We start from the raw sequence: 16,235 nt of genomic DNA on the forward strand, positions 1-16,235 counted from the left end.
CTTTCTTTCCCTTCTCCCCTTTCCAACTGCGATGCTTCTGTCCCTTTCTTCTTCCTCAGCCACTCCAAAATGAGATCATCATTCAGCTCCATCAGCATCTGCTTCGCTGTCTTCTCCTTCTTCTTGTTGAATGCACTTTCTGGATCTTCGCCTTCTTCATCTTCATTTCTTGTCCTTCTTCCTCTCCATCCTCTCCTTTTCCTCTTCTTCTTTTCTCCTCCTGCCCCTTCTTCCCCTTCCATCTCCTCTTCCTCTTCCTCCTCTCCTCCCAATTCATTGCTCATCGACGCAAATATCACTGACTGATCTGTCACATCACAACACCCAAGCTCCATCAGACGCTGCACTTGCTGCTTCAGTGTCTGAATATGCACTTTCTCTCTTTCCCGCTTTTTTCTCTTCTCTTCCTTCATTTGCTCTTCAATCTCTTTGCTCGTTTTGCTATCATTGCCTTCAGATGCTGCATTGTTGCTATTCCCCAAAGAAGAACTCGAAGAAGAATTGTTCGATTGCATTGACTCATGCAATGCCTTTGCCATATCCTTCAGATATTGCTCTTCCATTCTGTTTTCTTCCTCTTCTTTCTTCTCTGCTGCTTCCTCACTCATTATGCGCTCCAGCGCCGTCTGCAGCGATATCACAATCATCTGCTTCGTGTTTGGATTGGCATATGGTGACGATAAATTGGAATTAGCAGAAGAGTAAATTGGATTATTGCCTGCAAAAGACGAAGATTGCACATTCGATATCGATTGGAGTGTGCTGTTCAGATCTTCCTCAATCTTCCTCTTTTGCTGTTCTCGTATCATCCGCTTTTCTGCTCTCTTCTTTCTCCTTTCTTCAATTGCTAACAGTCTTTCCGAAATGCCTGCTTCATCAAGTTGCTCACCATCTCCTTTCCCTCTTTTTGCTGCCTCTTTTCTCTCTTCCTTTAAACGCTCTTCTTCTTCTTCTATGCCTTCTCCAGGTGTTGCTTTCTCTCCATGCACATCCAGCAGCATTTGGTGTGTCAGCGACATTCCTGTCTCTCCCATCCGCAGCAGCTCTTTCAGCTCCACCGGCGAGAAATAGCGCGAAAGCGACGTCTGCGCCGAGACCAGCTCCTTCATCAGCCTCCCCTTCACAATCTGCCTCCGGAACATCTTCTCTTCGATCATCCCGCACTGCAGCAGGCGATACACAATCACATCCGAGCGCTGCCCAATCCGATCGACACGAGCAATCGCCTGCTCATCGATGGCTGGGTTCCACGAAGGGTCAAACATGATCACTCTGTCTGCCCCTGTCAGCGTCAGCCCAACACCCCCGACGCGTGTGGAGAGCAGAAGCACCGCCGGCATGTTGGAGGCGTGTGCTGCGCGGGAAGAGGACGGAGAAGGAGACGGAGAAGGCGACTTTGATGAGTAAGAGCTGTCAAAGCTTCGGGGTTTTTCTCGGCCGTGGAAGGCATTCAGCACACGATGCGGCAGTCGAACACCCGATCCGCCAATCTCATTCGCAATATTCTCATTGAGATTCATCTCTTCTTCTGCTTTCTCCTTTTTCGAGGTGGTGTCTTGGAAGAACTGCACAATGTAGTTCCTTTCAGGAATCGGCGTCTGCCCTGTCATCAGAAACACTTGGATGTCAGGCTCAATCACAGGCTCAGCATCTTCATCCTCATCTTCACCTTCACCCTTATCCTCTCCCTTTTCCTTGCTGTTTGTTTTTTCAGAGCTTCCACTTTTTGAAGTTGAATTTGTTGGAGAAGCAGAAGTTGAAGTTGAAGAAGCATCTGCTTTTTTTGTTATTTTTTGTGTTTCATCATCATCATCTTTCGTTTCAGTTGTTTGATCTTCCTTTCCCAACTTCTCTTTCTCTTTCTCTTTCCTTCTTTGCTCCCATTCCTCTCTCTTTTTCGCTGCCTTCTCATGAGCCCTTGCGTTCTGCTCATGAATGGCCCACTGAAGCAATCCCAGCATTCGCGCAGACTCCGAAAAGACTATCACTGAATGCCTCTCCACAGACACTATCTGCCGAATTAGCGCCAGGCAAATACGCATCTTCGGCGCCACAAACAGCGCTTGGTCCAAACTCGGCTTCAGATCTGCCTCTTCTTCTGCATCTGCGTCTTGCGCGCCTTCTTTCTCTTCAAGTTCCACTTCTTCATTCAGCTCGATGCTGTCTTCTAACTCTGCTTCACCGTCTTTCCCACTTTCCAGCTGCAGCTTCCGCTTCCTCATCTTTTTCTTCTTCTCTTTCTTCTCTTTCTCCCTCTCTCTTTCTCTCAGTTCTCTCTCTCGCTCTCTCCCCACCAGCCACGGGCTTGTCTTCCGCATGAGCCACGGGTGACAACATATCTTTTTGCAGATTGCGATGAAAGGCAGCACAAACTTCGTCTTTGCAAACGCAAGCTTCATCTCCTCAGAAGATAAGATGCCCTCATAAAGCTTCTTTTGTGCAGTGGAGGGAGGTATCCAGCAGGCCATTATGTCCACACGATACGTCGAATGCGACTGATTTCTGAAGGAGCTGTGCTGTTCTTGAAACGGAGTGGGTGAGTTAGAAGGGCACAGAGAAAGAGAAGAAGAGACAGGAGAGGAAGACAATGGAGGAGAAGGAGAAGGCGTTGCAGATGGTGATGGATTGACTGAAGAACCACTTCCAGACAAATACGAGAGTGTGCCATTGAGATCACCTTCGTGTGTTTCCTGTGTGTCTTCGCTGCCTCCTCTTCCTCTCCCTTGCTTCGCGCTCCCGTAGCTCCTCCTCTGCCCGTCCGGGAGCACGCGGTACGTCTCTGCCACAACCTCATCTCCGACCATGCGTTCTCCCTCTGTTTTCTCTCTCCGCAGGAAGTAGGGCATAACTGTCTCCCGAAGCACCAGGCTGGCCCGCTCTCCTTCCCGCTGGGCGTCTGTGTTGGCGTCTTTGAGCTGCCCTTTCTGGATCGGCTTCACAACATACTGCTCAAACTCGTTGTAGGAGCCCAGCAAGCCGTCGAAGGGGCACAGAAAGTGGAAAAGCGCCCAAAACTCCTTCAGGTTGTTCTGAATGGGCGTTCCTGTCATAATAAACCTGAAGTCTGCTGCAATCTTCCTGGCAGCGATGGCAGTCTTTGAAGACGAGTTCTTGATTTTGTGCCCTTCATCCACAATAACTGCATCAAACGTGCCTTTTCCCTCCAGCGCCTGCTGTAGTTGCTGGAGTGTTCCTTTGGAACATCAAAAATAATAAAAAAAAACGCAGATATATATTAATTCGAATAATTAAAAATTGATATAACAAAACGGAAAGATTGCAAATGGATAATATGAAATATCACAGAAACAGAAGGGATGATGAATGAAACAGGCAATGCAAAAAATTTCATACCATATGATGTTACTGCAATACCTCCTTTTGAAAAAATACGATCAATAGTATCAGCTTTTTGTCTGTTCGATAAAGAATACAAAGCCTCACGTGGAACATTTGGCGCCCTGTTATAAATAATAAAAGAATAAAATGTGAATATAATTGACAAAAAATTTGAAAATTTCAAATTTACATACCAACGTGCAAGCTCATCAGCCCACTGGCTCATGAGAGTTGGGGGGAGTACAAGCAAAACTGCAAGACATTGTGGCTTTTTCCCTCTTGTTTTCCACTCAGCTTTTCCCCATTCTATTATTTCCTTTTTTCGTTCTTCGTGCCATTCAGAAAGAAAAGAACATATTTGGATAGTCTTTCCGAGTCCCATTTCATCAGCCAAAATGCCACCAGGACAGCAAGAGTTTTTTTGTTCATGAATAATTGAAAGAAGCCATCTTACTCCTTCAACTTGATGTGGATGAAGGAGTAGATGGCTTTCTTTTTTTGATTGATTTGATTCAGGCAAGCTCTCGCGTTTGTCTGATGTATTGTCTTCGTAGATAGCTTCGTTGGTTGGATCTAATACTTCTTCATTTTGCTCTTTTTCTTGAACAGGCGTATTTTGAGATGCAACCTCTTCTGCATCATCATTTGTTTCAACTTGTTCAGCTTCAAGCAAGTGAATTTTTTGCTTTTAAAAATACAAAATTGTGATTTATAACATCGCATTAATTATTAAATTCAAACTGTTAATCGTTCTATTTTTAATTGAAGCTTTGGATTTGCAGAATATATCGCAAGAGCCTTTTCAAGTAATGAAAGAGCAGTTTTTTGTTCATTTAAATCTTGAGATTTCTGAAGACTAAGTGCTTGAGTAATATATTTATTATATTTTAATTTTTCTTCTCTTGTCAGTTGTTCCACCATTAATTATTTAAATGAACAAGAATCATGGTTTTTATGTTATGGTCCAAGAATTTTCATTGCATATAAATGTGTATTATTATTGGAATCATTTGATATATAACAGATAATAGAAGCTTCAGTTGCTGAAATTGTTAAATGGCACAGTATTTCTTTTTAATACTTTTAAGAATTCTGTATAAAAGAAATGATCTCATTTTCTTCATTTTTCAAGCTCATTTTATTTTGTTTTTTTCATTTTTTTTTCAGAAATTTATTTTATCATGAGAAAAATTGCAACGCATTGAAAAACGCTTTTGTCTGATCTTTGAGGTTTGTGAAAATAAAAAGTACTTTTCAATTAGTCTTATAAAAATAACCATGTTCACTCCAAATCGATCAACAGCGCAATAAGAAAATCAAAAAACGTTTTATAAACTGAATAGCAAAGAAAATAGTACACATGAAGAAATTTGAAATTACTTTGTAAGTAATAACTATTTTGGAAACATTCGTCTAGAAAAAAATCTTTTTTTAAATTATGTAGAAGAAATGAATGCAATGAAAAGCGTGATTAAAAACAAGAAGAGAATTGATCAACGATCCAACTCTTAAAAGAAAGGAAAGAAAAAAAGTGTAAGTCAGAAAAAGAAGGAGAAGAAGAAAATTGAAAAAAAAAAAAAGAAAGAAAGAAAGAAAAGAAAACATACAAGTTGACTTGAAAGAATAGAAAATGTTAGAACAAAAGATTCTACATATGGGAATAAGAGAAAAAGAGAAAAAGAGAGTTCAAAATATGACAAGGATAAAGAAGAAAAAGCACAGAGAAAAGCATAACAGAATAGATACACTAACTTGAACATCAAATGTGAACATTTAGAATGGTGCTGAAATATCCCCAAATAACATCCATGTGTACTATCGAGAGAATCAGAAAAAAAGTCATCTCCAATAGAAAGACTTTTGAATTCAAAGTTAAAAAGACAAAAAAATTAAAAAATATATTTGCAGACAAAAAAATCAACAAAAAGAATGAGTAAGACGAAGAATAAAAGAAATGTGCTATAAACAGAATTCAGTTTTGAATAGTATATCCAACATTAATTGAATAGCAACAGGTGTGTAAAAAATAATACCCTCATAAAGCTCGCACTCAACATAATTAGCAACGTTGTAAGCTTTGCTTTATAATTTTCGCCTTTCTCAATGCCTTTGTTTAACTTTGTAAGTGAAATTTATTCTTTGATCAGTGGCAACGTCTCATCCGTCAAGGCTTGCTCCTCCACAACGTTCTTTCCTTCTTCTTTGTTCATTTCTTCCTTGCCTGGAGCTGCCTTCTTCTTCCCCTTCGGCAAAATAGGAATCAGCAACAATGCTCCCAATGCACTGACAGGAAATAGACCTGTAAGCCACCCGCGTGCACCGTATTTGTCATAAAGAGCGCCCATGCAGACGCCTGTGAGTGCAGAGCCAATCTTTTGGATGCCATCTAATATGCCCACAGCTGTTGCAGTAGCTCTTGGCCCAGCCAGATCCATTGCACATGTTGAGGTGATGATACCATGGACACACGAAAAACAGAACGATGTCAATGAAATACCCAAGCAAGCAACCCATCCAGCCTTCGCAAAATACGCAATAAGTATCATCCCCGTATACAAGACAAGGGCAGCAAAAGCAACTGGAGGACGCCTTGATCCGCAACAGTAGTCAGAGACGACACCAGCTCCCAACGATCCAAACATTGAACCAATTGTTATGCCAGTTGAAGCCATCTGATACAGCACGGAGCTTTCTGATGCAAGCCAATCGGTCTTAAAGTACATCCCATAATTCTGAATAATACCGTCACGGCACCATCCAACGCAAAAATCGACAACGCACAGCAAAAGAAAAGTTGGGTTGCAGAAAAGTCGCCTGAGCAATTCTTTCAAAGGCATTCCGTAATCCACTTTTTCTTCTTCTTCTTCCTCGTTTGTGCCAGCTTTATTCCCATTGCCTGCTGATAGATTATAAGAATCTCCATTTGCTGTATTAATGGAATCATCCTTAAAAGCAGACGCTGCTTCTGCTTCTCTTCTTTCGCGCCTTTCGTCTTTCCTTTTTTGCCTTTCAGCTGCTTCTGCAATAGACTCATCGTCAACTGGCGGCCATCCCGCATCTTCTGGAGTTGCTTTGACAAAAAATACGCAAAGTAAGGCAAAAAATGAAAGAATCACCCCAGGAACAAAAAAGACTGATGAAAGATGTGCTCCAGCCTTTATCATTCCATTAACTTGAAGTGCCAAAAACAATCCAAAAGAAATGACAATTCCAAATATTCCACTGAATAAGCCTCTTTCCGTGAGATGATACCAATTGACTCCAACTTTGCAAATGGCTGTTGTGCAAAACGTTTGGAAGTAATCATTGAAAGAGAAGAAGAAAGTCAATGCTACAATATTTACAACTCCTTTTCCTTTCATATAACTCAAATAAATTCCAGTTATAACATTTGCAACTCCAGATCCTGTTGCCCCAACAATAGATGCAGCTTGCCCTCCAATTCTGCAAATAAAAATTGAAATTGAAAAAATAAATGTTGATAAATAATAAATAACTGAAATATGAATTTTTAATCCACACTTATCCACAATAACTCCGTTGACTGTTACAAAAACAGCATAAATTAAAGTTCTTATTGTTGTAACAATTCCAAATTGTGTTTTGGTCAAGCCTAACAGATCATGTGAATCTGGTGTATTTACCAGTGACATGTTGTATCTCCCGAAATATGTGCATGCGTACGTTAAACCAACGGTAATCCAGTTCGCAAAACGAATTAATATGAACTTATAAGGATATTTATTTGGTGGCTTTCTGTTGTGAGTCAAATCTAGAATGCAAGCACCGACCAATATTGCACAAACAACAACTGTAATAACAGATCCAAGCCAAGGAGCTTCTGCTTCAGCCATACTTAAAAGTCAATATTATGGTTATTTTTCTTTGCAATCCTTGATTTAGTAATTTTCTGGAAAAACATAAGATTTTGAAAAAGTTGCTTCCTTCTCCAAAAAGATAATTTTATCCATGACCCATCATCTAATAATTATTTTGGTGCAATTACTCCGAAATGCGTCTAATGCTTGTATCTGAAAGGTTAGCATTTCTAACTTCGCGGTACGTTTATTATTTTGCTTTGTAAAGATTTTATTTTTGGAATATAAATTTATATTTTGATTTACCGTGAAAAGCAAAATAAATACATTTTCCATAGATAAAAGATGCACGCGTTATAATTTTATTGATTAACATAGTTATAGTCGTTTATTATTTTGTTTGAAATACTACGCATCATCATAAAAATTTACAAACATGTTGAAATATTATGATTGTCACTTTATGAAAATATCAAAAGAAACAAGAAATTTAACACAAACAAAATTAAATGAAAAACCATTAACACGTTTTTGTTGGTTTGCGTTGCTTTATTGATTTTTGCACATTCTTACATTTTTCCTCCTACAAAATTTTCATAAAAAATGATTAATTTTTATTTATCGTTAAAAAGAAAGAAAGAGAAAGTAGAAAGCAATGTCTATCGATTCAAAATCTTTTTTTATAAAGTTTAGTTGCTTGTTGAGCTTTTCGTCCACAAGACATGGAGCATCAACAATTAATAATTAAACTGTGAATTAAAGAGTTAAGATCAACATGAAAATGTGAATTACACGCAAGAAAAATGACAACTGAATGTGAACAAAAAAACAAAAGAATATGAGGAAATTGAAAAAGAAGTCTTCAATCAAATATATGTTTGCACTTGTCTTGCTTTAATCTTTCATTTCTGGACTTTTATCTAATAAATAGAGAATTTTTTCTCCAAGAAATTTTCGACAATTCATCCATCTGTCAAAATTGACACGTCTTTTCCAGCTATTTTGTGCGTGTTACAAGAGTTCTCATGTTTGCTTTCCAAAGCTTCTAAACCAATGGCGTCTGATACAGTGACCATCATCACCCCAGCTGGAAAGTACCCAAACAACTCCCTCTTCACTTCCAGCAATCCAGGCCTCTCCTCGCTATTCTGTGACACACATGCTTTCACCCCTCTGCTTAACTCACATCCATTGATTTCTTCTGGCTGAGGTCTTTCTCCATTCGCAATTTTATTTCCAGCTACCTCTGCCTCATACTCTCCAAATGGAATCTGGAGCGTCAGACACTCCCATGCCATCATTCCAATAGAAAACACAACAGACTTCCTTGTTGTCTCCATCTTCCTGTTCACCATCAGTTCTGGTGCCTTCCAACGTAAACACTCTTTCTTATTATTTGCATCATCCTCAAATGCAGATGAAGGCAGAGAGTATTCATCATCATCCTCGCTTGCAGATGTCACAACTGTTGATGAAGAGATTGATGATGAGTCTGAACTGTCATCAGAAGATAAGTCAGAGTGCATCACGATGCAGATCACCATGTGCTCTGAAAAAAGAACAATGTGTGGACTCAGATTGGCCAATGACTGGAGCTTGTTCTCCATCTCGTCAAATGAGTGCAGCGCCAGATTAGCCACCCAGAACAGGATTTGAGCAGCTGTTTGCTCTCTTTCTTTCAAGGAGCCAATCGGCATCTCCTTTGTCTTGTTCTTTCCATGAAGCAACATGAACAGCGAATCTCTCAAATCCACAATCAGCTTCTCATGAGGCGATGAGCATGCCATCGCATCCACCAGATTCGACATCGATGAGGTGGTTGGACACAGATTCTCCCCTCGAACAAAAGTTGAATCTGAATCAGTTGTCGAAGTGGTGGAAGTGGATGAAATGGATGGTGAAGGAGATCTCTTTCTTGTCTCTTCCTCATCATCAACCTTCTCCAGCACCCATTCGGGGATCTTGTCTGAGTCTTTTCCCAAGATGTATTCAGTGGAACCACTCTCGGATAGAAGATGCTCTGATGACTCAGAGTGTCCCAAACTTTTCTCATACACCCTCTTCTTAATTCTCTCTTCATTCTTCTTCTCTGCCTCCCTTTCTGCTCTCCTCCACTGCTCCTCTGGCGACATCTCCATCGTCACCATCTCAAATGCCTTAGGATCCTTCCTCACTGTGTCTTCCACAATGATCTCCAATTCCTCTGTTCTTCTCTTTTGTTTTATCCATCGAACTGCCAAAATAACAGACGCAATAAGCACGATCACGAGAATGATTGCCATGATGATCACAATGATCGGCCAAAATGATTTTTGTTCTCTTCCTCCTTCAACAATCCTTTCATTTCCATTTTCCTTTGTTTCACTTGCATTCTTCAGAATAAATAAATTTGTTGAGGAAGGAGATTCTGTGTCGCCAAACAAAATATGCACACTCACTTCTATTTCGTCTCCGCAATTGCTGAGGAGATCTTTTGCCACACTTCCTTCTGCTTCTTTCTCTGACAAAAACCCATTTGAATCAAAATCATAATGTTCAATCTCTTTCTCCTCTCCCTTCCTCTTCACAACTGAAAATGACAGATTGCATGGAACAAGAAGCATCCCTTTGAATATCAATTTTATTCGATCTGTCTCTTCTTTTGCTTCAACGCATTCCAGAACTGGAATGAAGAATGATGAAACCCTTTCTGAAGCAATTCCATCAAAGCTGCACCCTTCATTCAACATCCAGAGTGAAATGTTATCCTTCAATCCATCTCCTCCTTTCAAACTCATCACATTCAATACTCCTGAATCTGAACAGATGATATTCCTTCTCATTGATGGATATCCTTCAATTGATGGATTGTTATTCAAAAACTCTCCTTTCTCAATATTCACATTTCCTCCATTCATTGTTATTCCACCTTTTGAAGAGTTTGTAATTTCTGTATCTTTCATCTGTGCTGTCGTTCCAGAGAATTCTACTGATGACCCATTCCACCAGCAAATGTTACAATCATGCTCTTTCGGAGTCAATTTGTTTACGCTTTTTGACTCACTTTCGTATCCGTTAAATAAACACAAATTCATGAACAAATTTGTGCTTTCATCTACATTAACAAGAGTTCCCGTTTCAATTAGTGATTTACAATTCACAATGGAACAGTTGATAAACTCAACTTTTTTGCTATTGTTCTTAACACAAAAGACGCTTGATTCAAGTGATTCGGTGGATATATTCATCAAACTAATATGAGAGAATGTGGAAAAAGTTCGAAGATTAACAGCAGAAACGAAAGGTTCTTTTTTAATCTGCACTCCGTTTCCTTCGATTTGGCTAATCTCGACTTGTTCTTCTTTGATGTCGTTAGAGCTTTCTTTTATGCTTTCTTTATCTTTTGATTCAGTTTTAATCTCTAAATTTCTTCTTTCTGAATCAAAATCTTCCTCTGTCTTGATGATATGCCATCCAAATTGAAATGTCGAATAAGATATTTTCACTTTTGAAATTTCTAAATTTCGAATGTTCTTTGTTTCAAAGAATAAGCCATTACCTGAGCATTTATCAATTGTCAGTACTTGAACAATGGCATTTTCAATGTTATTTAGTTGAATCATGTTTCCTTCTGAATATTCGTTAAATGTTTCTACGTTGGAAAGAGATAAGTTTAATGTTTTTTGAATAATTATGAACGATTTATACAAATGAATCGCATTGGATAACACTCTTTCTATCCTAACTGTTGTTCCATTTCTCACATCAATGAAGCATTCTTTTGTTCTGATGTTAGATACAGAGCAATCACGTATGCTCATAGACCCTTGGATAACAACAACAAACGAGCAATTCAAGCTTCTCTCGTTCTTCATGTGCTCGTCGTTATCCTGACGAAAGCAAACCCCGTCAATGTTCAAATTTCCTCTATCCATCCAAAGAAGTCCAACATGCTCACTACTGAATTTGTTGGAAAAAACAAATGACACATTGTATATATTCACTGTGGAATTTAAAAGGAATAAAGCATCACGTCTATTGTAAATCGTGTTATTCAAAACAATAATTCCATCATGTTGATCGGAATCTAGCATTTTGATTGTGACATCACTGACATATCCTTCGCCATTCACAGAGGAACTCCTATAAATAAGCAAGTGACTGTAAACTGAAGGAATTACATGTGACATTCCAATATCCACAGATGTGCATGGACTTATTTGTTTTCCGCATTGACGATTGTCAGCGTTGTTTTCCATTACATTTGATACAAATATCATTTCATCTTTGAAAACAATCAAATAAGGAAGAAGATCCTCCTCATCTTCAAATGCATCCATTGTACATCCCCAGATCGCTAACTCTCTGTCAAATGGTAGATTGAAGTTAATTTGGAATTGCACATCGCTTAATTGTTTTTCAATGGATTGACATTTTACATAAACATCTCTTCCACAATATCCAAGATTCCTAATGAATGTTACGTTTGTAATAGCAAAGTTTAACAGTATTTCCTTTTTCTCAATGCAGTCCAAATACATCCCACCTCCACGTCCATTTAATGCACAATAGCATTCGATTACACTTGAATTATGAATTTGCATTCCATTTTTTTCATTCAATTGAATCATCATTCCACCTCCTTTTTACTCCAATCACTTCCACATTTCTTCAAAGTTGTATTCTCAATGATAATGTTACTTTCGCAATCACTGTCGCAATCACAAAAAATAATGGCTGGTTCTGTTTCCGATTTGTGAGAAATATTCTCAAACTCGCACAATTCAAACACAATCATTTTATCGTTTTCAATGCACTCTGTTTCATCACTGTATGAACAGCAATGCTTGAAAAAACTCATTCCGTTTAGTGTTACTCCTTTTATTGAAATGTTTTTGACAGATAACTCTTCAATGCAATGCGAAACAATAAAATGAGAATCACAATTCAGTTGGCTGAATGAACTCGCAATAATTTCACATTTTCCTGATGTACAAATGATGAATGAATATTTCAACTTGTTATTGGAAATGTCATTAACATCACATTCACTTAATATGAAATGCCCATTTGATGTCCATATAACTCCTTCAATATCCAGTTCATTAATATTTGTGAAACTCAAATTCAGCATACTAATTGTCATGTCTCTGCTGTTCTCAAAAATGGATTCACAGTCAACAACTCCTTTAGCTTTGCAATTAAAAATCGGATTGAATCTTAAAAAGCTTCTCTCAAGTGGCATCGCTGATGTGATGCATATGCCAGACAAATCAAGCTTACTATCAACTAGAACATCTTCAATCACAAACAGTTTGAGTAATGAAGGGTCTATTAATTCAGCTTGCGAAAAAGAAAAGTTTGTGAGAGGGTTTGGGTCAACAGAATGTCGAAAGTGTTCAATGCACTTTGGTACAGTCAAGCATGGTTCATTTTCTCTTCCGCATCGTAAAGTATCCAATCCCTTTGTTTCACTTACAAATATCTGCTCAGAGGTATATTCAAGAAGAAGACGGGTGATATCGAAACTTTTATATATCTTGTCATTTCCAACAAACAGGTTATCATCTTCCCATCCTTTGGAAACATCAAAGCAAAATGTTGCTGTTGTCACCGAATTGAATAAATCAGCACATTGAATAAACATATTCTTGCCGAATTTTGCACTGCAATATGAAAAATCAAGATCTCTTAAAATAAAGCAATCTGCTTCATTGCTATCCAAAAGAATTCCACCTCCAAAGCTAATCATTTGATCAGTTGGTGCTTCGCATCTGTTGAAATGACAGGATGAAATAATAATTTCTGACGAATTTGATAACGAACAGAAAAGTCCACCTCCTCCATCTTCATCACTCATAACTTTGCATTCTTCGAAATTGCAATCATAAATTGTGATCTTATCTATCTTATCATCTAAATCTTGGCAGTTGATGCATGTTCCATTTCCTTTTGAAATGGTATTATTCAAAAATGAAATGTTTCCAATTGTTGCTATTCCTGGACAATTCAATTTTATACCACATCCTTCTTCAAATATGCATCCACAAATTTTTGAATCATTTGCATCAATAAATCCGTATTCTGTTACATGAATTAATCCAATTTGTCCGGATGAATGAATGTTCCGCCACTCGCAAGCGATAATTGTTGCAGTTGAATCCCCACCAATCAATTCAATGATGGAATGATCACAAATAGTTATTCCATCAATAAATAATTGATTTGCAATTGCATGTCCATTCAAAATAGAGATGATATTATATTCAACTTCAAGCCCATTGCACTCTTCCGAATTTCCTTCAATTATTATATTATCAATGTTTAGGCAATCAGCGTTGACTTTTAATAGTGAAGAATAGGGTCTTATTGAATTGCACAACATCATCTTGATGCTTTTAAAGGTGCATGATTCACTTATTTCGATCATCCCATTTGACTCATCATTATTCTCGTTTCTGTTGATTCGCATAGTGCTCATTGATTCTCCTCCATTGATGTTATATTCAACGTCATTCATAATAATTTTCTCATTAACCTGAACGCCTTCAAATATCTCAACGTTTTTTATAAATCCTTTCTTTCTGAAAAATGAATATCCCAGTGTTTGGCACGGAAATGATTCAAAACCGCATTTTGCATAATCCACTCCATTTTCTGCAACTTTAACTGCAGATTTAAGTTGTAGAAAATAAATCTCCAATGGAATAACTACGTCAGGTATGGAATTTTCCATTCCCATAAGTTTATCTGAAGCATCGTCTTCTTTCCAAAATAAAAATCTGTTAATATTGATGGCTGATAGAAGATTTATTGATCGAATGAACACGTCTTTTCCATATTTTGCGTTATTGTTTTCTCCAAATATTCCTCCTGATAAATTGAACTCAAACGACAAATCCTTCAAAATTATCATTAAACCACCACCCTTTCCTTTTTCTTCGATTTCAAATGGTGCTACACACTTCTCAAATTCAGTGTTCGCTAAATTAAACGAACATCCATTGGAAATTGATATGAACATTCCTCCTCCTTCGTTTTCTGTTCCGGTAATGTTACAATTTATAAATTTGCTTCCATTTATATCAATACTGCGCTCATTCCCAACATCAGGATAATCAGCGTAAATGCATCCTCCATTTCCATCATTCATAATATTTTCAAAAGTGCACAATGAAATTTCAATATTCTGAGCATTAATCATTGATATGCAGCTTGCTGCTTCAAAATTAAAATCACATATTCTTGAGTTCACCATTTTTAAACTTCCACTGTCGATGCAAATTAGTGTTTTGCATGAACAATCCATAAGTGAAGTTTCATTTTCAAATGAACAGTCATTGAAACTAGTTATTCCGTTTGATCCGATTCGTATAACTGTTCTATTGAAAGCACTCACAAAAGATATTGTATTAACAGTAAGAGATCCATTTGAAATGACGAGAAGGCATTCATTTAAAGATGACTTCAAGCATTTGAGTTTTGTCTTTTTGTCAGAACATCCAACGAAAATGAAACTCTTTCCATTTAATAAAATTTCATCTTCAATAAATTCTTCTCCTGCAAGAATGATATTTTGCTTCATGTCAGATCGCCATAGTGTTATCCCATATGCTACTGTCTTGCATTCTGAACCTTCTCTTCCGCATGTGCAAATATTTGTACCTGATCCTTTTATACAAATTTCAATTGGTTGAATAGGGAGCCATGAATTCTTCTCATTGTCATTATCTTCGCATTGCCCATTGTAATTTGAACAAACAACCACTCTTCTTTTTGCGGTGGAGAGTGAATAGCAATTTGTTATTAAATTCTTTCCATAATCAGGCTCGAACGACGTTTCAATAAAAATGTCTGCAGCATACATCTCTAGTTCCATTTTGTTTTCCGCAAAAAAGCAGAAGTTAATTGAAAATCTGTATTCATTATAAGAAACAGCAGTATCAATTCCAGCTGCTCCCAGTGGTGAGTATCCTCTCAACACTGAACAATTTGAAAAATTGCACATAACTTTTTGATCTTGAAGAAAAACAGTCCCTGCATAGCCTGTTCTTGCTTTGTTGTTATCAAATGTTGAATCGTAAGCACATCCGCTTCCTCCTTCATCCCATGCAATTGCTCCACCAAATGCCGCTTCACATCCAATAAAACTGCATCCCTTGATTAAAGACAACCCATTATGTGTGTGAATAAATGCGCCTCCGATTGAATAATTCTCAACTCCAACACAATAAAAAAATGTTGTATTTAGAATTTCACAGTTTGTGCCATAACATAAAACTGCTCCTCCATAAGCATATTTACCGGTGTACGTGCAATTGCACTTCGAGAATAGGCAAGTTTTTATTGTTAAAACTCCGTTACCTGAAACTGTTATTGCTCCTCCGTGAAGTGAAGAGCATCCTGTGAACGAGCATTCTTCAAATATTGTTTCACCTTCAGTGAATGATCCTCTTGTGGTTAGAAAATCTGTGTTTTTTATTATTCCAGAAGAACGTTCAAAAGAACTGTTAAATGCAAATAATTCGTTTGCGGTAGAACCTTCAACAACAACTCCATAGAAAGGTCTTTCACAATCAATGAATTCGCAATTATCTATCATATTTGTATGAACCGTATGGCGCTGATGAATGATTCGTTTTTCGCATTGGTTTTCCGTGATATTTGTGAATTTGCAATGCTTTGTTTTGACTTGATAAAAATACTTGCTTCCTAACAGCGAGTCATTATCAGATGAAATCATTGACGAAAATTTGCTGTTGCTAATCAACACTGATCCGGTTAATTTATTTCTAGAAGAGCCATTTGCTGATGTTTCTACAAGTGAAAATGGATTGTTCAAATGACCGTTGTGAATGATGCTGATGTTCGTTATGAATATTATCCCACTTGAAATGTTAAATGGGGTCTGAATTGTACAATCATTACAAATGAAAGTGGATTCCTTTACGAAAATGTTTGAGTTGATTGAATTCAAGAAAAATTTTTGGTAATGTTCATTTTGAAAGAATACTTTATTCAATTCAAATGAACAATTAGAATGTATTAAATTTGATGAAATAACTGTTCCATTTGCTGAAACATTCTTCCAAAAAAGAA

The 16,235-nt window shown here is 37.6% G+C and overlaps 3 protein-coding genes across 3 annotated transcripts; all 3 read right to left on the reverse strand.

The window, feature by feature from the left end:
- Window positions 1-4,260, reverse strand: MONOS_2005 (uncharacterized protein; the record flags this gene model as incomplete). Its single annotated transcript, XM_067871896.1, has 4 exons — window positions 1-3,193; window positions 3,355-3,461; window positions 3,534-4,024; window positions 4,081-4,260. Coding segments are annotated over 4 exons (3,971 nt in total), but the record flags the coding sequence as incomplete, so codon positions are not given.
- Window positions 4,261-4,540: 280 nt separating this feature from the next.
- MONOS_2004 (putative glycerol 3-phosphate permease) lies at window positions 4,541-7,212 on the reverse strand. The gene is made up of 2 exons (XM_067871895.1): window positions 6,862-7,212; window positions 4,541-6,783 (listed from the first exon to the last, which is right to left on the reverse strand). The coding sequence occupies exons 1-2, from the start codon at window positions 7,191-7,193 to the stop codon at window positions 5,472-5,474; spliced, it is 1,644 nt and encodes a 547-aa protein (XP_067729040.1). The 5' UTR covers window positions 7,194-7,212; the 3' UTR covers window positions 4,541-5,471.
- Window positions 7,213-8,119: 907 nt separating this feature from the next.
- Window positions 8,120-15,879, reverse strand: MONOS_2003 (uncharacterized protein; the record flags this gene model as incomplete). Its single annotated transcript, XM_067871894.1, has 4 exons — window positions 8,120-11,606; window positions 11,912-12,044; window positions 12,273-15,703; window positions 15,842-15,879. The coding sequence occupies 4 exons, from the start codon at window positions 15,877-15,879 to the stop codon at window positions 8,120-8,122; spliced, it is 7,089 nt and encodes a 2,362-aa protein (XP_067729041.1).
- Window positions 15,880-16,235: the final 356 nt, after the last annotated feature.

Source organism: Monocercomonoides exilis (genome assembly GCF_001643675.1).
Source record: "Monocercomonoides exilis strain PA203 chromosome Unknown scaffold17-1647472, whole genome shotgun sequence".
Classification (NCBI taxonomy): Eukaryota; Preaxostyla; order Oxymonadida; family Polymastigidae; genus Monocercomonoides; species Monocercomonoides exilis.

Excerpts from the sequence above, each read along its gene's own strand:
- MONOS_2004 (XM_067871895.1), bottom strand. The coding sequence starts at position 7,193 with ATGGCTGAAGCAGAAGCTCCTTGGCTTGGATCTGTTATTACAGTTGTT. Across the intron at positions 6,784-6,861 it reads AACGGAGTTATTGTGGATAA|AATTGGAGGGCAAGCTGCAT; the intron begins GTGTGGATTAAA and ends TTTTATTTGCAG.